Here is an 18,852-nt window from a genome sequence, read left to right as displayed (position 1 = left end):
TTTCTATGGCGATGTGTCCTGGTGCATCCTTCGGACACCTTGCGGTGAGAGGAGCGTGCCGCACGGTCAGACAATAGCAGAACTACAGCTACACTTCTCAGAACAACATGTGGGCCACAGGTGCGCTCTCAAAGTGTACCGCGGACAGACACAGACAGGCGGACAGACACAGACAGGCGGACAGACACAGACAGGCGGACAGACACAGACAGGCGGACAGACACAGACAGGCGGACAGACACAGACAGGCGGACAGACACAGACAGGCGGACAGACACAGACAGGCGGACAGACACAGACAGAACCCTTAAAAATAACTCAGACTCCTGTTTGTTTGTTTACTCCTGTTCTACCATATGAACATGTGCATGCAGACATATAGGCTCTATTTGTATACATACGCGTACCTCCTCCCCTCACACACACACACACAGTGTGAGTTACTTTTAACCTAACTTGTCCCCTCCCTCCTCACACACACACACACACACACACACACACACACACACACACACACACACACACACACACACACACACACACACACACACACAGTGTGAGTTACTTTTAACCTAACTTGTCCCTTCCCTCCTCACACACACAGTGTGAGTTACTTTTAACCTAACTTGTCCCCTCCCTCCTCACACACACAGTGCGAGTTACTTTTAACCTAACTTGTCCCCTCCCCACACACACACACAGTGTGAGTTACTTTTAATCTAACTTGTCCCCTCCCCACACACACACACAGTGTGAGTTACTTTTAATCTAACTTGTCCCCTCCCTCCTCACACACACACAGTGTGAGTTACTTTTAACCTAACTTGTCCCCTCCTCACACACACACAGTGTGAGTTACTTTTAACCTAACTTGTCCCCTCCTTACACACACACACAGTGTGAGTTACTTTTAATCTAACTTGTCCCCTCCCCACAGACACACACACACACACACACACACACAGTGTGAGTTACTTTTAACCTAACTTGTCCCTTCCCTCCTCACACACACAGTGTGAGTTACTTTCAACCTAACTTGCCCCCACCCCTCCCCCCTTAGGACCTTAAGAAGTACGGAGCCACGACGGTGGTGAGAGTGTGTGAGGTCACCTATGACAAGGCTCCGCTGGAGAAGGACGGTATCACCGTGGTGGTGAGTACAGCCCACAGTGTCACATGTCCCTCACATTTCCCTGTGAAGAGTAGAGGGGAGTGTCTCAGACAGGACTTCCCTTACTGATTCCCCCGAAAGACACGACGAGGGAGGGAAGGAGGGGGCAGAGTGTTATCAAACAAACTGCTCTGTGTTCAGTGGGGGCTGAGGTAGATGGGCGGGGGGGCAAATTCCTGGAGCACACCCGGTCCTTATATGCACGTAAACACAGGCACACATGCATGCATAAGCACTGATATACACCCAACATCCTGATAACAGCCAATACCCCTTCGAAGACTCATCTGGGTCACCCCTAAACACACAACTCGGACCAGTATCTGTATCTGAACGCGAAGACACTGTTTCTGATTACCCATACGTCAACGTTCCATCGTTGCCATGGCAGCTGCAGAGCCTGGTTACTCCACACGGCCTCCACATCTCCATTTTTTTCTCTCTCTCCAGTTACGTAAGCACTAATCTTGTTGCCAGACACTTCCACCCAAATGGGAGAAGAGTCTGGTGGTCCAATGTGTCAAACTGGGCCTTTGTTAGCCCGATAAAGCCAATATCTTTCTGTATCTCCCACAACACACAATGATGACAAATACTTTACTCAGTAGGTCACTCCCATTGAATTCTATGGTCACTCCCACTAAGGCCAACTTTTAATCGTTGATATCCCAGTCTTATATGCGCCATGCGCAATAGCCTGGGGACGAGGTTAAGTAAACACAAGACCCTGGATTTTTGTTTACGTGAAGGACATACTTAGCTTTCTGCCAGAGCCCTGGAAAACATTGAGGATCATGGCAATTGGCAATAGCTCTCCAGCATCCAGAAAAACAGAAGTGAATGCCTGGGAGGGGGTAGCCTTTGTCTTGGGGGCGTCATGCACCCCAAAAATCTGAGGGGGCACAAAGTACGTGAGGACGGCTGGGGGGATGGTCTGGAGGGGGGCTAGGCCCCCTGTCCTGAAGTTGGAGAATTTCACATTTTTCGAACACCTGAAACCAGTTTTTCCCTGCACCTCTGCAGAGTGGTCACTAGCTGGCACAGCCACAAAGTCATACAATCTGATTCTAACCTTAACAACACTGCTAACCCTAATGCCTAACCCTAACCACACTGCTAACCCTAATGCCTAACCCTAACTTTAAATTAAGATTTTTTAAAAAGCACAATTTTGTTGTCATTAATTTTTATGAGAGAGCCAATATTGACTTTGCAGTTGGCCCATCTAACGCCCAGTTCTGCCTCCAGGGTAAGATTCAAATCAAATTGTATTTGTCACATGTGCCGAATACAACAGTGAAATGCTTACTTACAATCCCTTAACCAACAATGCTTTAAGAAGTTAAGAAAAAAAATACAAATAAGTGTAGTAGCAGCAGCGTAAAATAGGGTTCTGCCAAATCTTTACAATCTCCTGAGGCGGAATAGGCTTTGTCGTGCCCTCTTCACAACTGTCTTAGTGTGTTTGGACCATGGTAGTTTGTTGGGGATGTGGACACCAAGGAGCTTGAAGCTCTCAACCTGTTCCACTACAGCCTTGTTGATGAGAATGGGGGTGTGCTCGGACCTCCTTTTCCTGTAGTCCACAATCATCTCCTTTGTCTTGATTACGTTGAGGGAGAGGTTGTTGTCCTGCCACCACACGACCAGGTCTCTGAACTCCTCCCTATAGGCTGTCTCATCGGTGATCAGGCCTACCAATGTTGTGTCATCGGCAAACTTGTTGTTGGTGTTGGTGAGTCGTGCCTGGCCATGCAGTCATGAGTGAACAGGGAGTACAGGAGGGGACTGAGCACGCACCCCTGAGCGGCCCCCGTGTTGAGGATCAGCGTTGCGGATGTGTTGTTCCCTAGAAAAACAGTCCTGTAGTCTAGCATCTGCTTCATCTGGCCACTTTCTTATTGATCTAGTCACTGGTGCTTCCTGATTTAGATTTGTCTTGTAAGCAGGAATCAGGAGGATACAATTATGTTCAGATTTACCAAATGGAGGGCGAGGGAGATCTTTGTATACGTCTGTGTGGAGGGAAGGTGGTCTAGAGTTTATTTATTTAATATCCCCCCCTATGGTTGCACATTTAACATGCTGATAGAAATTAGGTAAAACTGATTTGAGTTTCCCTGCATTAAAGTCCCTGGCCACTAGGAGCGCCGCCTCTGGATGAGCGTTCTCCTGTTTGCTTATGGCCACATACAGCTCATTGAGTGCGGTCTTAGTGCCAGCAACAGCTTTGCTGCTCCTGCTGTCTCTAGAGTTGAAAACAGCAGATCTGGTGAACAGGTCAGGGTTCCAAAGCCGCAGGCAGAACAGTTGAAACTGGAGCAGCAGCACGGGGACAGCAAGGAGTCATCAGGCCAGGTGCATGGTCCTAGGGCTGAGAGAGAGAGAGAGAAAAAACTAAACAAACACACACTGTAGCCCCATCCGACGATACCCCGGACAGGGCCAAACAGGCAGGATATAACCCCACCCACTTTGCCAAAGCACAGCCCCCACACCACTAGAGGGATATCTTCAACCACCAACTTACCATCCTGAGACAAGGCCAGGTATAGCCCACAAAGATCTCAATCATAGGACCTACTGAAGAGATGAGTCTTCAATAAAGACTTCAAGGTTGAGACCGAGTCTGCGTCTCTCACATGGGTAGGCAGACCATTCCATAAAAATGTAGCTCTATAGGAGAAAGCCCTGCCACCAGCTGTTTGTTTAGAAATTCTAGGGACAGTTAGGAGGCCTGCGTCTTGTGACCGTAGCTTACGTGTAGGTATGTACGGCCGGACCAAATCAGAGAGATGGGTAGGAGCAAGCCTATGTAATGCTTTGCAGGTTAGCAGTAAAACCTTGAAATCAGCCCTTGCCTTGACAGGAAGCCAGTGTAGGGAGGCTAGCACTGGAGTAATATGATCAAATTGTTTGGTTCTAGTCAGGATTCTAGCAGCCGTATTTAGCACTAACTGAAGTTTATTTGGTGCTTTATCTGGGTAGCCGGAAAGTAGAGCATTGCAGTAGTCTAACCTAGAAGTGACAAAAGCATGGATTAATTTTTCAGCATAATTTTTGGACAAAGTTTCTGATTTGTGCAATGTTACGTAGATGGGAAAAAAGCTGTCCTTGAAACAATCTTGATATGTTCGTCAAAAGAGAGATCAGGGTCCAACGCCGAGATCCTTCAGTTTTATTTGAGACGACTGTACAACCATCAAGATTCATTATCAGATTCAACAGAAGATCTCTTTGTTTCTTGGGACCTACAACAAGTATCTCTGTTTTGTCCAAGTTTAAAAGAAGAACATTTGAATCTATCCACTTCCTTATGTCTGAAACACAGGCTTCCAGCGAGGGCAATTTTGGGGCTTCACCATGTTTCATTGAAATGTACAACTGTGTCATCCGCATAGCAGTGAAAGTTAACATTATGTTTCCAAATGACATCACCAAGAGGTAAAATATATAGTGAAAACAATAGTGGTCCTAAAATGGAACCTTGAGGAACACTGAAATTTACAGTTGATTTGTCAAGAGGACAAACCATTCACAGAGACAAACTGATATCTTTCCAACAGATAAGATCTAAACCAGGCCAGAACTTTTCCGTGTAGACCAATTTGGGTTTCCAATCCCTCCAAAATAATGTGGTGATCGATGGTATCAAAAGCAGCACTAGGTTCTAGGAGCACGAGGACAGATGCAGAGCACAAGGACAGATGCAGAGCCTCTGTCTGATGCCATTTAAAGGTAATTTGCCATCTTCACAATGCAGTCTCAGTGCTTTGATGCGGTCTAAAACCAGTCTGAAGCGCTTCGTGTACATTGTTTATCTTCTGGAAGGCCGTGAGTTGCTGCGCAACAGCTTTTTCAACTTTTTTTGAGAAGGATGGGAGAATCGATATAGGCCGATTTTTAGTTTTATAATATTTTCTGGGTCAAGGTTTGGCTTTTTCAAGAGAGGCTTTATTACTGCCACTTTTAGTGAGTTTAGTACACATCCGGTGGATAGAGAGATGTTTATTATGTTCAACATAGGAGGGCCAAGCACAGGAAGCAGCTCTTTCAGTAGTTTAGTTGGAATAGGGTCCAGTATGCAGCTTGACGGTTTGGAGGCCATGATTATTTTCATCATTGTGTCAAGAGATATAGTACCAAAACACTAGCCTGTGTTTTAGTAGCCTGAAATGGCTTCTTGGTAGCTAGTTGGCTGGGCTAGCTTAAGCCAACTTCATACAATTGCTAGGTGGCTAGTAGTATTACAGATACATTTATTTTAAACAGGACAGATCTGAGGGAGCACGTGCCCCCTATGGGAATGACACCTCTGCTACCTCCCACCCTCTCCTTTATCTCTATAGGGATATTGGGGAAATCTGGAGAGATCTTGTCAAAGGGCTCGTACTCTATTAAGCAATCAGCTGTCCAGTGCCCCAAAATATTGGCAACAACAATGAAGCTAGGGCCATACAGATGGATAGAGCTGTACTCTGTTATCATAGCTCTATCTGTCTGGCCTGCAGGGTGTTTTGCCTAGAACTCCGCTCACATGGACGGAGACCTGGGAGGATGGCTGTTCTTCTTAAAGGCTGCTTCAACTGTTGAATAACTTGTAATAGGGAAGAAACAGGTGCTGTGACGTTTTTCAGTTGAAGTGGAAACTCATTTGGGATATCGCTGTTAACTAGGAATTGATTATAGTGACTTGTTATAGTGATTTGTATGTTTATTCAATATCTCCACTGCGATTTGATGCTCTGGAGGCAATGAGTTGCCTTGGCTACAGGATTTCACAGCTATGGTCTCATAATTGGATAGTTAATGTGAACAGTGTGTTCTGTGTGTTGAGAGCATGGTATTGGAGCAGGTCATCTTGTATCTATGACATTCTAAAAAGCATTCCGAGGTCACGTTGACCGGAACGGAAGCCTGGGTGTGTGTGTGTGTGTGTGTGTGTGCCAGCATGCGAGGTGAGTGCGCGTGTGATCATACCTTGTTTCAGGAGTAGGCCAGTGCTGCTGTTGTTGAGCCCATATTACCTCAGCCAACATCATGCAGCAGCTTACAACATGTACTACGCTGCAAATATTTAGCCTTCAGGAGCTGATGCTAGAAAGCCTAGGAAAACAGTAAGACACGGCCCAAGGCAAATAAATAGCCTAACCCCCAAATGAGAGATGGTCTGTTTTGGTGGTGGCTGCCGCCTAAGCTGCCTGGTAGGGATTGTGTGTGTGTGTGTGTGTGTGTGTGTTGTTTGGGGGTAAGAGGCTCTTGGTCTCTGCTTCCTCATGAAAGGCCAACTCCCTCCTCTGTTAGGTGTTACTATGGTAATTCCACACTGTTTACTATAAATGACACACCTACAGTACCAGTCAAAAGTTTGGACACACCTACTCATTCCAGGGTTTTTCTTAATTTTTTACTATTTTCTACATTGTAGAATAATAGTGAAGATAAAATAATTATGACATAACACATGGAATCGTGTCGTAACCAAAACAGTTTTTAAACAAATCTAAATAGATTTTATATTTGAGATTCTTCAAAGTAGCCACCCTTTGCCTTGATGACAGCTCTGCACACTCTTGGCATTCTCTCAACCAGCTTCATGAGGTATTCACCTGGAATGCATTTCAATTAACAGGTGTGCCTTAAGTTAATTTGTGAAATGTCATTCCTTAATGTGTTTGAGCCAATCAGTTGTGTTGTGACAAGGGGTGGTTTACAGAAGATAGCCCTATTTGGTAAAAGACCAAGTCCATATTATGGCAACACCATAATACGAAACGACAGTCCATCATTACTTTAAGACATGAAGATCAGTCAATCCGGAAAATTTCAAGAACTTTGAACGTTTCTTCAAGTGCAGTCGCAAAAACCATCAAGCGCTATGATGAAACTGGCTCTCATGAGGACCGCCACAGGAAAGTAAGACCCAGAGTTAGCTCTGCTGCAGATGATAAGTTCATTAGAGTTACCAGCCTCAGACATTGCAGCCCAAATAAATGCTTCACAGAGTTCAAGTGTCAGACACATCTCAACATCAACTGTTCATAGGAGACTGTAAATCAGGCCTTCATGGTCGAATTGCTGCAAAGAAACCAGTACTAAAGGACACCACTAAGAAGAATATACTTACTTGGGCCAAGAAACACGAGCAATGACATTAGACCGGTGGAAATCTGTCCTTTTTGTCTTATCCAAAATTTTATATTTTTGGTTCCAACCGTCGTGTCTTTGTGAGACACAGAGTAGGTGAACAGATGATCTCCGCATGTGTACATTTGTACCGTGAGGCATGGAGGAGGAGGTGTGATGGTGTGGGGGAGCTTTGCTGGTGACACTGTCAGTGGTTTATTTATAATTCAATGCACACTTAACCAGCATGGCTACCACAGCGTTCTGCAGCGATATGCCATCCCATCTGGTTTGCGCTTAGTGGGACTATCATTTGTTTTTCAACAGGACAAAGACCCAAAACACCTCCAGGCTGTGTAAGGGCTATTTGACCAAGAAGGAGAGTGATGGAGTGCTGCATCAGATGACCTGGCCTCCACAATCACCTGACCTCAACCCAATTGAGATGGTTTGGGATGAGTCGGATCGCAGAGTGAGGGAAAAGCAGCCAACAAGTGTTCAGCGTATGTGGGAACTCCTTCAAGACGGTTGGAAAAGCATTCCAGGTAAAGCTGGTTGAGAGAATGCCAAGAGTGTGCAATGCTGTCAAGGCAAAGGGTGGTTACTTTGAAGAATGTGAAATCTAAAATATATTTTGATTTGTTTAACACTTACTTCAGGTTACTACATGATTCCATGTGTTTTTTCATAGTTTTGATGTCTTCACTATTATTCTACAACGTAGATCATAGTAAACACAAAGAAAAACCCTGGAATGAGTAGGTGTGTCCAAACATTTGACTAGAACTGTATTTGGGACTATTGTTGAGAGGTATGAGTAAGTGATATATTTTAAATGCTCCCCAGACAGCCAGCCCTCCCTGGAGATAAACAGGCCCTGGGTCCAGACTACTGTGGCTGATACTGTGACTAGATCAACAGGCCCTGGGTCCAGACTACTGTGACTGTAGATCAACAGGCCCTGGGTCCAGACTACTGTGACTGTAGATCAATAGGCCCTGGGTCCAGACTACTGTGACTGTAGATCAATAGGTCCTGAGTCCAGACTACTGTGACTGTAGATCAGTAGGCCCTGGTTCCAGACTACTGTGACTGTAGATCAATAGGCCCTGGGTCCAGACCACTGTGGCTATACCACTGTGGCTGATACTGTGACTGTAGATCAACAGGCCCTGGGTCCAGACTACTGTGGCTGATACTTTGACTAGATCAATAGGCCCTGGGTCCAGACTACTGTGACTGTAGATCAATAGGTCCTGAGTCCAGACTACTGTGACTGTAGATCAGTAGGCCCTGGGTCCAGACTACTGTGACTGTAGATCAATAGGCCCTGGGTCCAGACCACTGTGGCTATACCACTGTGGCTGATACTGTGACTGTAGATCAACAGGCCCTGGGTCCAGACTACTGTGACTGTAGATCAATAGGCCCTGGGTCCAGACTACTGTGACTGTAGATCAATAGGCCCTGGGTCCAGACTACTGTGACTGTAGATCAATAGGTCCTGGGTCCAGACTACTGTGACTGTAGATCAGTAGGCCCTGGGTCCAGACTACTGTGACTGTAGATCAATAGGCCCTGGGTCCAGACCACTGTGGCTATACCACTGTGGCTGATACTGTGACTGTAGATCAACAGGCCCTGGGTCCAGACTACTGTGGCTGATACTTTGACTAGATCAACAGGCCCTGGGTCCAGACTACTGTGACTGTAGATCAACAGGCCCTGGGTCCAGACTACTATGACTGTAGATCAATAGGCCCTGGGTCCAGACTACTGTGACTGTAGATCAATAGGCCCTGGGTCCAGACCACTCTGGCTATACCACTGTGGCTGATACTGTGACTGTAGATCAACAGGCCCTGGGTCCAGACCACTGTGGCTGATACTCATTCCAAAATCATGGTCATTAATATGGAGTTGGGCCCCCCACATGGAGTTGGGGACCTTTACACCACTCCAGCCAACACTTGGCATTGCGCATGGTGATCTTAGGCTTGTGTGCAGCTGTTCGGCCGTGGAAACCAATTTCATGAAGCTCCTGACAAAGTTATTGTGCTGCCGTTGCTTCCAGAGGCAGTTTGGGGAACTGAGGACTGATGATTTTTACACGCTTCAGCACTTGGCGGTCCCGTTCTGTGAGCTGGTATGGCCACTTCGCGGCTGAGCTGTTCCACTTCAAAGTACAAGCACTTACAGTTGTCCGGTTCAGCTCTAGCCGGGCAGAAATTTGACAAACTGAAAGGTGGCATCCTATGACTGTGCCATATCAAAAGTCACTGAGCTCTTCAGTAAGGCCATTCTACTGCCAACGTTTGTCTATTGAGATTTCATTGCTGTGTGCTTGCTTTTATACACCTGTCAGCAACGGGCTTGACTGAAATAGCCAAATCCACTAATTTGAAGGGGTGTCCACATACTTTTATTCAGTGCCTTTGGAAAGTATTCAGACCCCTTGACATTTTGCACATTTTGTTACGTTACAGCCTTATTCTAAAATGGATTAAATACTTTTTTCCCCCTCATCAATCTCCACAAAATACCCTAAAAGGACAAAACAAAAACAGGTTTTTAGACATTTTTGCGAATTTTATGTATATATTTTTTTCAACATACAGTTGAAGTTTACATACACCTTAGCCAAATACATATAAACTCAGTTTTTCACCATTTCTGACATTTCATCCTAGTCAAAATTCCCTGTCTTAGGTCAGTTTGGATCACCACTTTATTTTAAGAATGTGAAATGTCAGAATAATAGTAGCGAGAATGATTTACTTCAGCTTTTATTTTCTTTCATCACATTCCCAGTGGGTCAGAAGTTTACATACACTCAATTAGTATTTGGTAGCATTGCCTTTAAATTGTTTAACTTGGGTCAAACGTTTCGGGTAGCCTTCCACAAGCATCCCACAATAAGTTGGGTGAATTTTTGCCCATTCCTCCTGACAGAGCTGGTGTAACTGAGTCAGATTTGTAGGCCTCCTTGCTCGCACACGCTTTTTCAGTTCAGCCCACAAATTGTCTATAGGATTGAGGTGAGGGCTTTGTGATGGCAATTCCAATACCTTGACTTTGTTGTCCTTAAGCCATTTTGCCACAACTTTGGAAGTATGCTTGGGGTCACTGTCCATTTGGAACCAAGCTTTAACTTCCTGACTGATATCTTGATGTTGCTTCAATATATCCACATCATTTTACTGCCTCATGATGCCATCTATTTTGTGAAGTGCACCAGTCCCTCCTGCAGCAAAGCACCCCCACAACATGATGCTGCCACCCCGTGCTTCACGGTTGGGATGGTGTTCTTTGGCTTGCAAGCCTCCCCCTTTTTCCTCCAAACATAATGATGGTCATTATGGCCAAACAGTTCTATTTTTGTTTCATCAGACCAGAGGACATTTATCCAAAAAGTACGATCTTTGTCCCCATGTACAGTTGCAAACCGTAGTCTCACTTTTTTAAGGCGGTTTTGGAGCAGTGGCTTCTTCGTTACTGAGTGGCCTTTCAAGTTATGTCGATAAAGGACTTGTTTTACTGTGGATATAGATACCTTTGTACCTGTTTCCTTCAGCATCTTCACAAGGTCCTTTGCTGTTATTCTGGGATTGATTTGCACTTTTCGCAGCAAAGTACATTCATCTCTAGGAGACAGAACGCATCTCCTTCCTGAGTGTTATGACGGCTGCGTGGTTCCATGGTGTTTATACTTGCATACTATTGTTTGTACAGATTAACGTGGTACCTTCAGGCGTTTGGAAATTGCTCCCAAGGATGAACCAGACTTGTGGAGGTCTACAAAGTTTTTTTTTTACTTGTGGAGGTCTTGGCTGATTTCTATAGATTTTTTTCCTATGATGTCAAGCAAAGAGGCACTGAGTTTGAAGGTAGGCCTTGAAATACATTCACAGGTACACCTCCAATTGACTCAAATGATGTAAGTTAGCCTATCAGAAGCTTCTAAAGCCATGACATCATTTTCTGGAATTTTCCAAGCTATTTAAAAGCACAGTCAACTTAGTGTATGTAAACTTCTGACCCACTGGAATTGTGATACAGTGAAATAATCTGTAAACAATTGTTGGAAAAATACTTGTCATACACAAGGTAGATGTCCTAACCGACTTGCCAAAGCTATAGTTTGTTAACAAGAAATTTGTGGAGTGGTTGAAAACAAATTTTAATGACTCCAACCTAAGTGTATGTAAACTTCCAACTTCAACTGTACCTTATTTACATAAGTATTCAGACCTTCTTTTGCTATGAGATTCGAAATTGAGTTGTGCATCCTGTTTAAATTGATCATCCTTGATGTTTCTACTACTTGATTGGAGTCCACCTGTGATAAATTAAATTGATTGAACATGATTTGGAAAGGCAAACAACTGTCTACATAAGGTCCCACAGTTGACAGTGCATGTCAGGGCATCCCAAATACCCTGGTATACTGTATATACGGTATACCGCCCAATCCTAGTGTGCTTGGCATTGCAGTGGCATGTAAACCAATGTTTCCCCCACTGTGGTCACCTGAACTTTCATTTTAAACAACTTTGTGAAGCTTAGAAAATGACAACAGAGAACACTTCCAGTACAGTCAACACAACATTCCAAAGTGCTATGCATGAGATTCCAAACCATACTATTTCCCAGGAGCATCGTGTCATTAATGCTCGAACACATCGCAGCGAAAGTAGATCTAGTGTTAATCTGCCGATCGTTTTCACAAGATTCTACATGTAAAATCTGCTCGATAATTATGTTTAGAGGTACTCTCAGCCAGCAAATGCTATTGGTGAGTCTGAGCCCACAGTCTATCTCTCTCTCTCCCCAGGACTGGCAGTTTGACGACGGCGCGCCCCCTCCCTCTAAGGTGGTGGAGGACTGGCTGAGTCTGCTAAGGTCCCGTTTCCTAGATGATCCAGGCTGCTGCGTAGCTGTGCACTGTGTGGCTGGACTGGGCAGGTGAGGGGATCAGCTCAGTTGGTAGAGCATAACACCAGGATAGTGGGTTTGTTTCCCGGGACCACCTATATTTAAAATGTATGCACACATGACTGTAAGTCACTTTGGGTATATGCATCTGCTAAATGGCTATTATTATTATTGATACTCTGTATTAGGGGACCAGTAGGATGCTCTGTAGTGAATGGACAACAGTGTTTGAGTATTCATGCCTATAATCAGATCAAGGGGACATTTTTGATTTAAGGTTAACAAGGTATCACAGGGAACTGGATCCAAAGAGGTTGTGTTGACTGTCACTGAGCTTTGCACAGTGCTTACCAAGTTTATCTGCCAGTCAGTTGGTTAAACCTGGGTCAAGGGAGGCTCATTTTCACTGTACCCACACCTCTCCAGGTTCAAGGATAGGCACCTCTGGTTGCGTCCTAAGTGGCAGCACTATATATGATGCCGTTTGGGACACACCCATTGTTAATCTCTAGGGGAAAGAAAAGCGGCCTTCTGAGTAAAACAGATAATAGCGGCGAGTATCATTCTAGCTCAGCGCTTCAGCGTGAGTTTTCCCAGTACCCACTCTTCCTCTACACAGCCACAATGAGGTAGCCTGGTCCCAGATCTGTGTGTGCTGGTGTGACAATAACCAAAGCAGTTGGCAAGAAATCACAAAAAGATATGGGACCAGGCTAATGCGTAGCTGCCCACCCCATCAAACTGAACAACCTCTTCTAGACCGGTGTCTAGACCCCTCCCTGTCTCCCCTTCTCTCTGAGGGCTGGCTAGCTAGCTGGCCTAGCACTGGGCCAAAGTCAACACAAACAGACCCCTTGGTGCCCCCGTGCTGCAGCAATTCCGTAATCCCACAGTATTATTAGAGGCACCGGGGGGTGAAGTCTGAAGACGAAACAGGAAGGAGGCATTTGTTTTTGCGGTCCCCTCTTCACTGTACGTACGCTGGGCTCCTTCCATGACCTTTTAGCTGGGGTCAGGCCCGACCCCAGTCGGAGCAGAGCGGGGGCCAATACCCTATAATTGAATCTGCTGTTCCATCCCATTCCATCTAGTGTTTATATCAGGCCCCAGCCCAGCAGCCCAGTAACTAGAGATGACCCTGGATCCACCCCTCTGTCTGCAGCAGGGATAGGCTAACTTTCCCTCCTGTCGTTTTGAAGCTGTGAAAGGAGAAAGTGAGCCATTCTAGCTAGCAACCGCCCCACTGGGACATGTTTTTGAACAATAGGACAGTATTATACTGATCAGACTTTGTGTAAACACACAGTGTGGCTGCTGCTCTTCTTCTTATTACACACAGTCCAACAGAATGTAGTAGGGGTAGAGTCATAAACCGAGTGACATGGGGGGAGGGGGCCCCCGTCCCTGGCAGTCTGGTTTGGGGGCAGTATAACCCTGGCAGTCTGGGTTTGGAGGCAGTATAACCCTGGCAGTCTGGGTTTGGAGGCAGTATAACCCTGGCAGTCTGGGTTTGGAGGCAGTATAACCCTGGCAGTCTGGGTTTGGAGGCAGTATAACCCTGGCAGTCTGGGTTTGGGGTCAGTATAACCCTGGCAGTCTGGGTTTGGGGTCAGTATAACCCTGGCAGTCTGGGTTTGGAGGCAGTATAACCCTGGCAGTCTGGGTTTGGAGGCAGTATAACCCTGGCAGTCTGGTTTGGGGGCAGTATATCCCTGGCAGTCTGGGTTTGGGGGCAGTATAACCCTGGCAGTCTGGGTTTGGGGGCAGTATAACCCTGGCAGTCTGGGTTTGGGGGCAGTATAACCTTGGCAGTCTGGTTTGGAGGCAGTATAACCCTGGCAGTCTGGTTTGGGGGCAGTATAACCCTGGCAGTCTGGTTTGGGGGCAGTATAACCCTGGCAGTCTGGTTTGGGGGCAGTATAACCCCATCTCTGACGCACGTCTCCCTTCCCCAAGGAGCTAGCCTCAGCTTTTGAAATGGTGCCAATGTTTTCTTGGCCCAACTTATTTATTTTCATATGTTTCAAATGGGAAAGACTGTTTCAGCACCCTTTTTCTCTGAGCGAAGGCTCACTAAGAGGGGGTTAACAGGCTTACGTTTAGGTTGTGTTTTGGATGTGTGTGTCTAACAGTAAAAACCTTAATGGCCCATGATTTGATTTGTTTTTAAACGTTCACAGAATATTGTGTCCCTGGTTTATTCTGAGACTGACACATTTTTATCCCCGCTCCTCATTAAAAAGACCCAAAACTCTGAGGTTATGGCGGAACGAGCCCCCTTAACCCTATTAGTAAGCAGTGTTGAGCTAAAGCTTTTGTGGATTCAACAGGTTAGTGGAAGTTAGTCTGGCTGAAAGCACATAGCTCTGTCTGTGCCTTGTAAGGGGATGCTCTGTTTGAGAAGGTTGTGTAAGGGAGCACACACACACACACAGCCATTGTCTCACACTTTGCCTTTCTATGTCCCACACACTCTGGGGGGAAGTTTTCATCTGGGTACAGATCTAGGATCAGCTTCTCCTTCCCCAATCCTAAACATAACCATTAGTGGTGGAAATGCTAAACTGATCCCAGATCAGCATCTAGGAGCAACTTCACCCTCCACGTCACAAGCTTTCACTGTTTCAGTAAAGGGCACCACTCACCAGCCGTACTCTGGCCCTCGTATTCAGGAGTCACCACTGTCCTATCCAGCCACACGTTATTCTGTTCTGTACAGTAAGGTATAGCAGTTTGTCCCCTACCATTTGTAGTTGGCCTTAGCCCCCCTATCTATCCCCTCTATTGTTCCCTGCCTAAAATCATTTGTTTCAATAGATAATTTTGGTGCCGGGGGGCCTGAATGAAGCTTTGGGACCCTTTGCATCCCATCTGGAAAGGAATCTAAGAAAGAAAGTCAACTTTCTATATCAGTTAGTGATGTGATTGTTTCTGACTGGCCTGCTGTGGATGTTCTGTCTTGGCAGAGCCCCGGTGCTGGTGGCGTTGGCACTGATCGAGAGTGGTATGAAATATGAGGACGCCATCCAGTTTATCAGACAGTGAGTATCCCTCACTCTCTTTCCGTCTCACTGTTCTTCTCTTCTGTATTCTGCCAAACTCTCTTGATCTACTGCGGTCATGTTATGAAACTTGTTGCTCTTGCGTTCATTGTCATGGCTGTCAGACACACCTTTTTTGACTGATTTAAATGCTTATGTATCTGTCTGTTTTGAACAAGTGGCCCTGTTATTAGAGGATAAGAACCTCTACAGATGAGGTCTGTTGAGCTCAGTTTTCTTACTGTAGTTCGTTCTTGAATATCCATGTTTTTTTGTTTTCCAGGAAGCGCCGAGGGGCGATCAACAGCAAGCAGCTGACCTACCTGGAGAAGTACCGACCCAAACAGAGACTGCGCTACAAAGACCCACACATCTTCAAGAACAAGTGCTGCATCATGTGACCCCCCCCCCCCCCCCCCCCCCCCCCCCCCCGTTCAGCCAATCATCTGCCTGCCACCGACTGATCTGACCCGAATGGATACCGACGACGACGGACGAGTCCACAGCCAATGCACTTTGTGACTGAACTTTTGAGAACTATTGGATTTATAAATCATGAACTGAGCTGAGCAGCTCCACCAAAGGAAAGGTGTGATGTCTCTCTGGTGCCTAATGACAGCGCTTACTGAGGGGATCGATGGATCCAGCCAAGACCTCCTTGCATCTGACTTTTTATCCAAGAGCCAGGCGAAGGTAGCTTGGAATGGATGGTGGCAATAGGACGTTGACTCTCGCCACATTGAACTCCATCATAACCATTGGGTGGTGCCTCGCCGCAAATGACTTGACTTGGTAATTGTACCTCCAACACCCCTTGCTACCAAACGGTGGTAGCGCCTCAAATCATGGTCTGAAAGACAGCCAGCTTTAGCTGTATGAATATAAAACCAATGTGAATCATGGGAATTATTATGTTTTTTGTGCCTGGTTGCCCTTTTTTGCCCTGCCCAGAGTAGGTTTTGGGCTGTTCTGTTCACTCCTTGTTCCAATGACCTGATGATTACTGTAATATATTTTTGTCATGACCCTTTCTAGCTTGAATATTCAGTGGGCTTGCAGATGAGAACAGAGGGGTTTGGGATGGTTATAGGGTGGGGTGCACTTGGATGATGACCAACAGGTTTATTTGTACTGTACCTCAATTTTTGTAACTGATGTTAGGCTAGGTAGGACGGTTATTCACTTACACTGGCTCACGGGTGTATGGGAGGAAGCAGAGTTAAATTTCCCCTAGACTCTGATCTTGGGTCAGTTTTGCAGTTTCCCCACTAATGTTAAGGTTAGGATTTGGGGAGGGGAAGCTGATCCTAGATCTGTACCTAAGGGACAAAAAGCTACAAAGTGCTCTACGGTCATATCCTGTACTGAATACGTGTCCCTCTCTCTCTCTACCATACTCTTTGTTACACGGCAGCTGTACATTGAGTCTACTCGCAGGGAGTTAAATGCTGTTGCTGAATTCAAGGGTCATGTCGAAACACTTTGGTTTACCCCACCCCACCCCCATTGGCATAGTTGGTTAGGCCAACCAGAATGAATGCACGTTCTGCGTTTGTTATCTAGCCCAGTTTCTCTATCAGGTCAACTCTTGTACAGGTGTAGTCAGTTTACACCTCACCAGACACAGCCTTGTCTCTGTTTGCCGCATTGAAGTCTGCCTTTTGAAGAAACCACCTTCAGCTATATAGAAATAAAGTGTTTGTCATGGAACTGCTCGTTCCTGGTGCGATGAGCTGAGTGGGAGTAGTGTGAGACATTGGATTATGTAAGAGGAGCGTGAAAATATGACACAGCAGTAGCAGTCATCCACTTTGTTTTGATTGACTCACTACTTTAATTACTCCCCACGAAATGCTTCCACCTGCTGGAGGTAATGAGTAGCTACAGGGTGTGGATTTAACTTCGATCCAAAATATGGTATAATTAGCTGTATTAATAATAAACCATTTTGTTATCAGAGTATGACAGTATTTCAAATCTCTGAACAGTACAAATACCTGTTTTGCCAGGTAGATGGTGCCTTTGAGTTATGGGTTGACCTCAAGACTTACAAAAGGGGGATTGACCTGAGGGAAAGGACTTTCAAGAGCCCGGTTTAAACATGTCCCCTGATCTTGGCCAGATGTTTAGGTGTAGACGAGTAAAATAATTGATTGTGGTCAGATACTCACCACCTTCAGAGGTAGACTGGACAAATTGATTGGATGAAAGAATTTCTCAAATGTGGTAGTCTCTACTGTGTGTAGGGGCCCACGCTCATATTCCATTCTTCCACTTCAGCAGGACCAGGGCCCTGTGATTCCTGGGCCATGTTTCCCTTCCTAACCTTGCCCAGATGGGAGAGACTCTGGGCTAGCCTGGGAATCCAAACTGTTCGGTTTCGATTCCCAGCCTGTATCCCAAATGGCACCCTGTCAAAAGTAGGATACTATATAGGGAATAGGGTGCTATTTAGAACTGATTCAGTAAAGGAGATCTGTATCAAATGAACCAGAAGACTTTAAACAATATCCTCCTTGTGACTCCCATCCCTGCTGCTGTTGAATGCCCCCAACTGTAACGCCAGGTCAAGACTTGACAGTTCATGCAGCTTTTGTATTCTGATCATGGAAATCCGAACAAGTCATGCATCCACACCTATATTTAAATGCATCCAGTGTCTAGATGCCCTTTTCCCACGCTATATTCAAATGCAGTATGTAAATGGAATAGGCAAAATCTGACAACACAACAACTTGATGGCAGTAGCCAGCTAACCGCTAGCCTTTATGAAGCCACATTCCTCAAAAGCTAGGCATGAAAAAAGGTCCTTCTTGCTCCAACAACACACCTTTGTGGGCGGAGTGTTGTTGCCACTGTATGTGGTTTCAGTAGCCTGATCGCATCAGCAATGTGTCCCTGACCACCACCTGAAGTTTTCCGCCAGATGTCTTTTCAATGTGATATTCGCATTCACGTGTGGGCCAGGGCTTTTCCACTTAAACCTGCAATATGCCACTTTTTGGGCTACCTGATCATATCAGTATGTATGGTAAAATGTGAGTTATAGATCTGTTTCTATGCTTCCTGTTAAGTGACTTTTGCTTTGTACACTAGGTTCAAAACAGCTGAAAATATTTCACAGCGGTTGAGATGGAACAATTACTCTACACCATACTTGTTTTATCGCAAACTGAAAATAAGCAGACTATTAGAATTTTTGCAACCAGTTCATGGCTGAGCGATTTCTGCATAGTGTATAACCAAATCTACTGGGCCTTCTGGGTAATGATTCAGTAGGGTACACCAAAGCAAAGGGTTTTGCTATAAAAAAAAAACACTTATTGGATAAGTTCAGGTTGTAGCTCCCAGTAAAAAAATATATCCCTTCTGAACAACCCTTAAATTCCCCACCCAACAGATACTGAACCCTAGTCGTAATTTAGCAGATACTTATCCAGAGAGACTTGAGTGCAAACTCTTCTTCACCCACTGTTTGAGCTGCAGCCTCACAATAGCTCTTATGAATCCATTTAATCTCAGAATTGGAACTCATGATAACCCTTTAGCTACAGAGTGAAGGATTCCATTCCTGGGCTC

General features: G+C 45.5%; 1 protein-coding gene across 3 annotated transcripts in view; it reads left to right on the top strand.

Annotated features, from left to right (window-relative positions):
* LOC109908440 (protein tyrosine phosphatase type IVA 3) overlaps positions 1-17,233 on the top strand; it is a 56,870-nt gene extending 39,637 nt beyond the window's left edge. For all 3 annotated transcript variants that reach the window (XM_020507076.2, XM_031795133.1, XM_031795134.1), the window contains exons 3-6: positions 1,061-1,153; positions 12,132-12,262; positions 15,199-15,273; positions 15,557-17,233. In XM_020507076.2, the coding sequence (XP_020362665.2) occupies positions 1,061-1,153; positions 12,132-12,262; positions 15,199-15,273; positions 15,557-15,674 (417 nt within the window). In that variant the 3' untranslated portion in view covers positions 15,675-17,233. The remainder of the gene's footprint in view (positions 1-1,060; positions 1,154-12,131; positions 12,263-15,198; positions 15,274-15,556) is intronic.
* Positions 17,234-18,852: the final 1,619 nt, after the last annotated feature.

Source organism: Oncorhynchus kisutch, linkage group LG17 (genome assembly GCF_002021735.2).
Source record: "Oncorhynchus kisutch isolate 150728-3 linkage group LG17, Okis_V2, whole genome shotgun sequence".
In the NCBI taxonomy this organism is placed as follows: domain Eukaryota; kingdom Metazoa; phylum Chordata; class Actinopteri; order Salmoniformes; family Salmonidae; genus Oncorhynchus; species Oncorhynchus kisutch.
The sequence above is the reverse complement of the archived record's forward strand: the minus strand, read 5'-3'. Positions and strand labels throughout refer to the sequence as shown.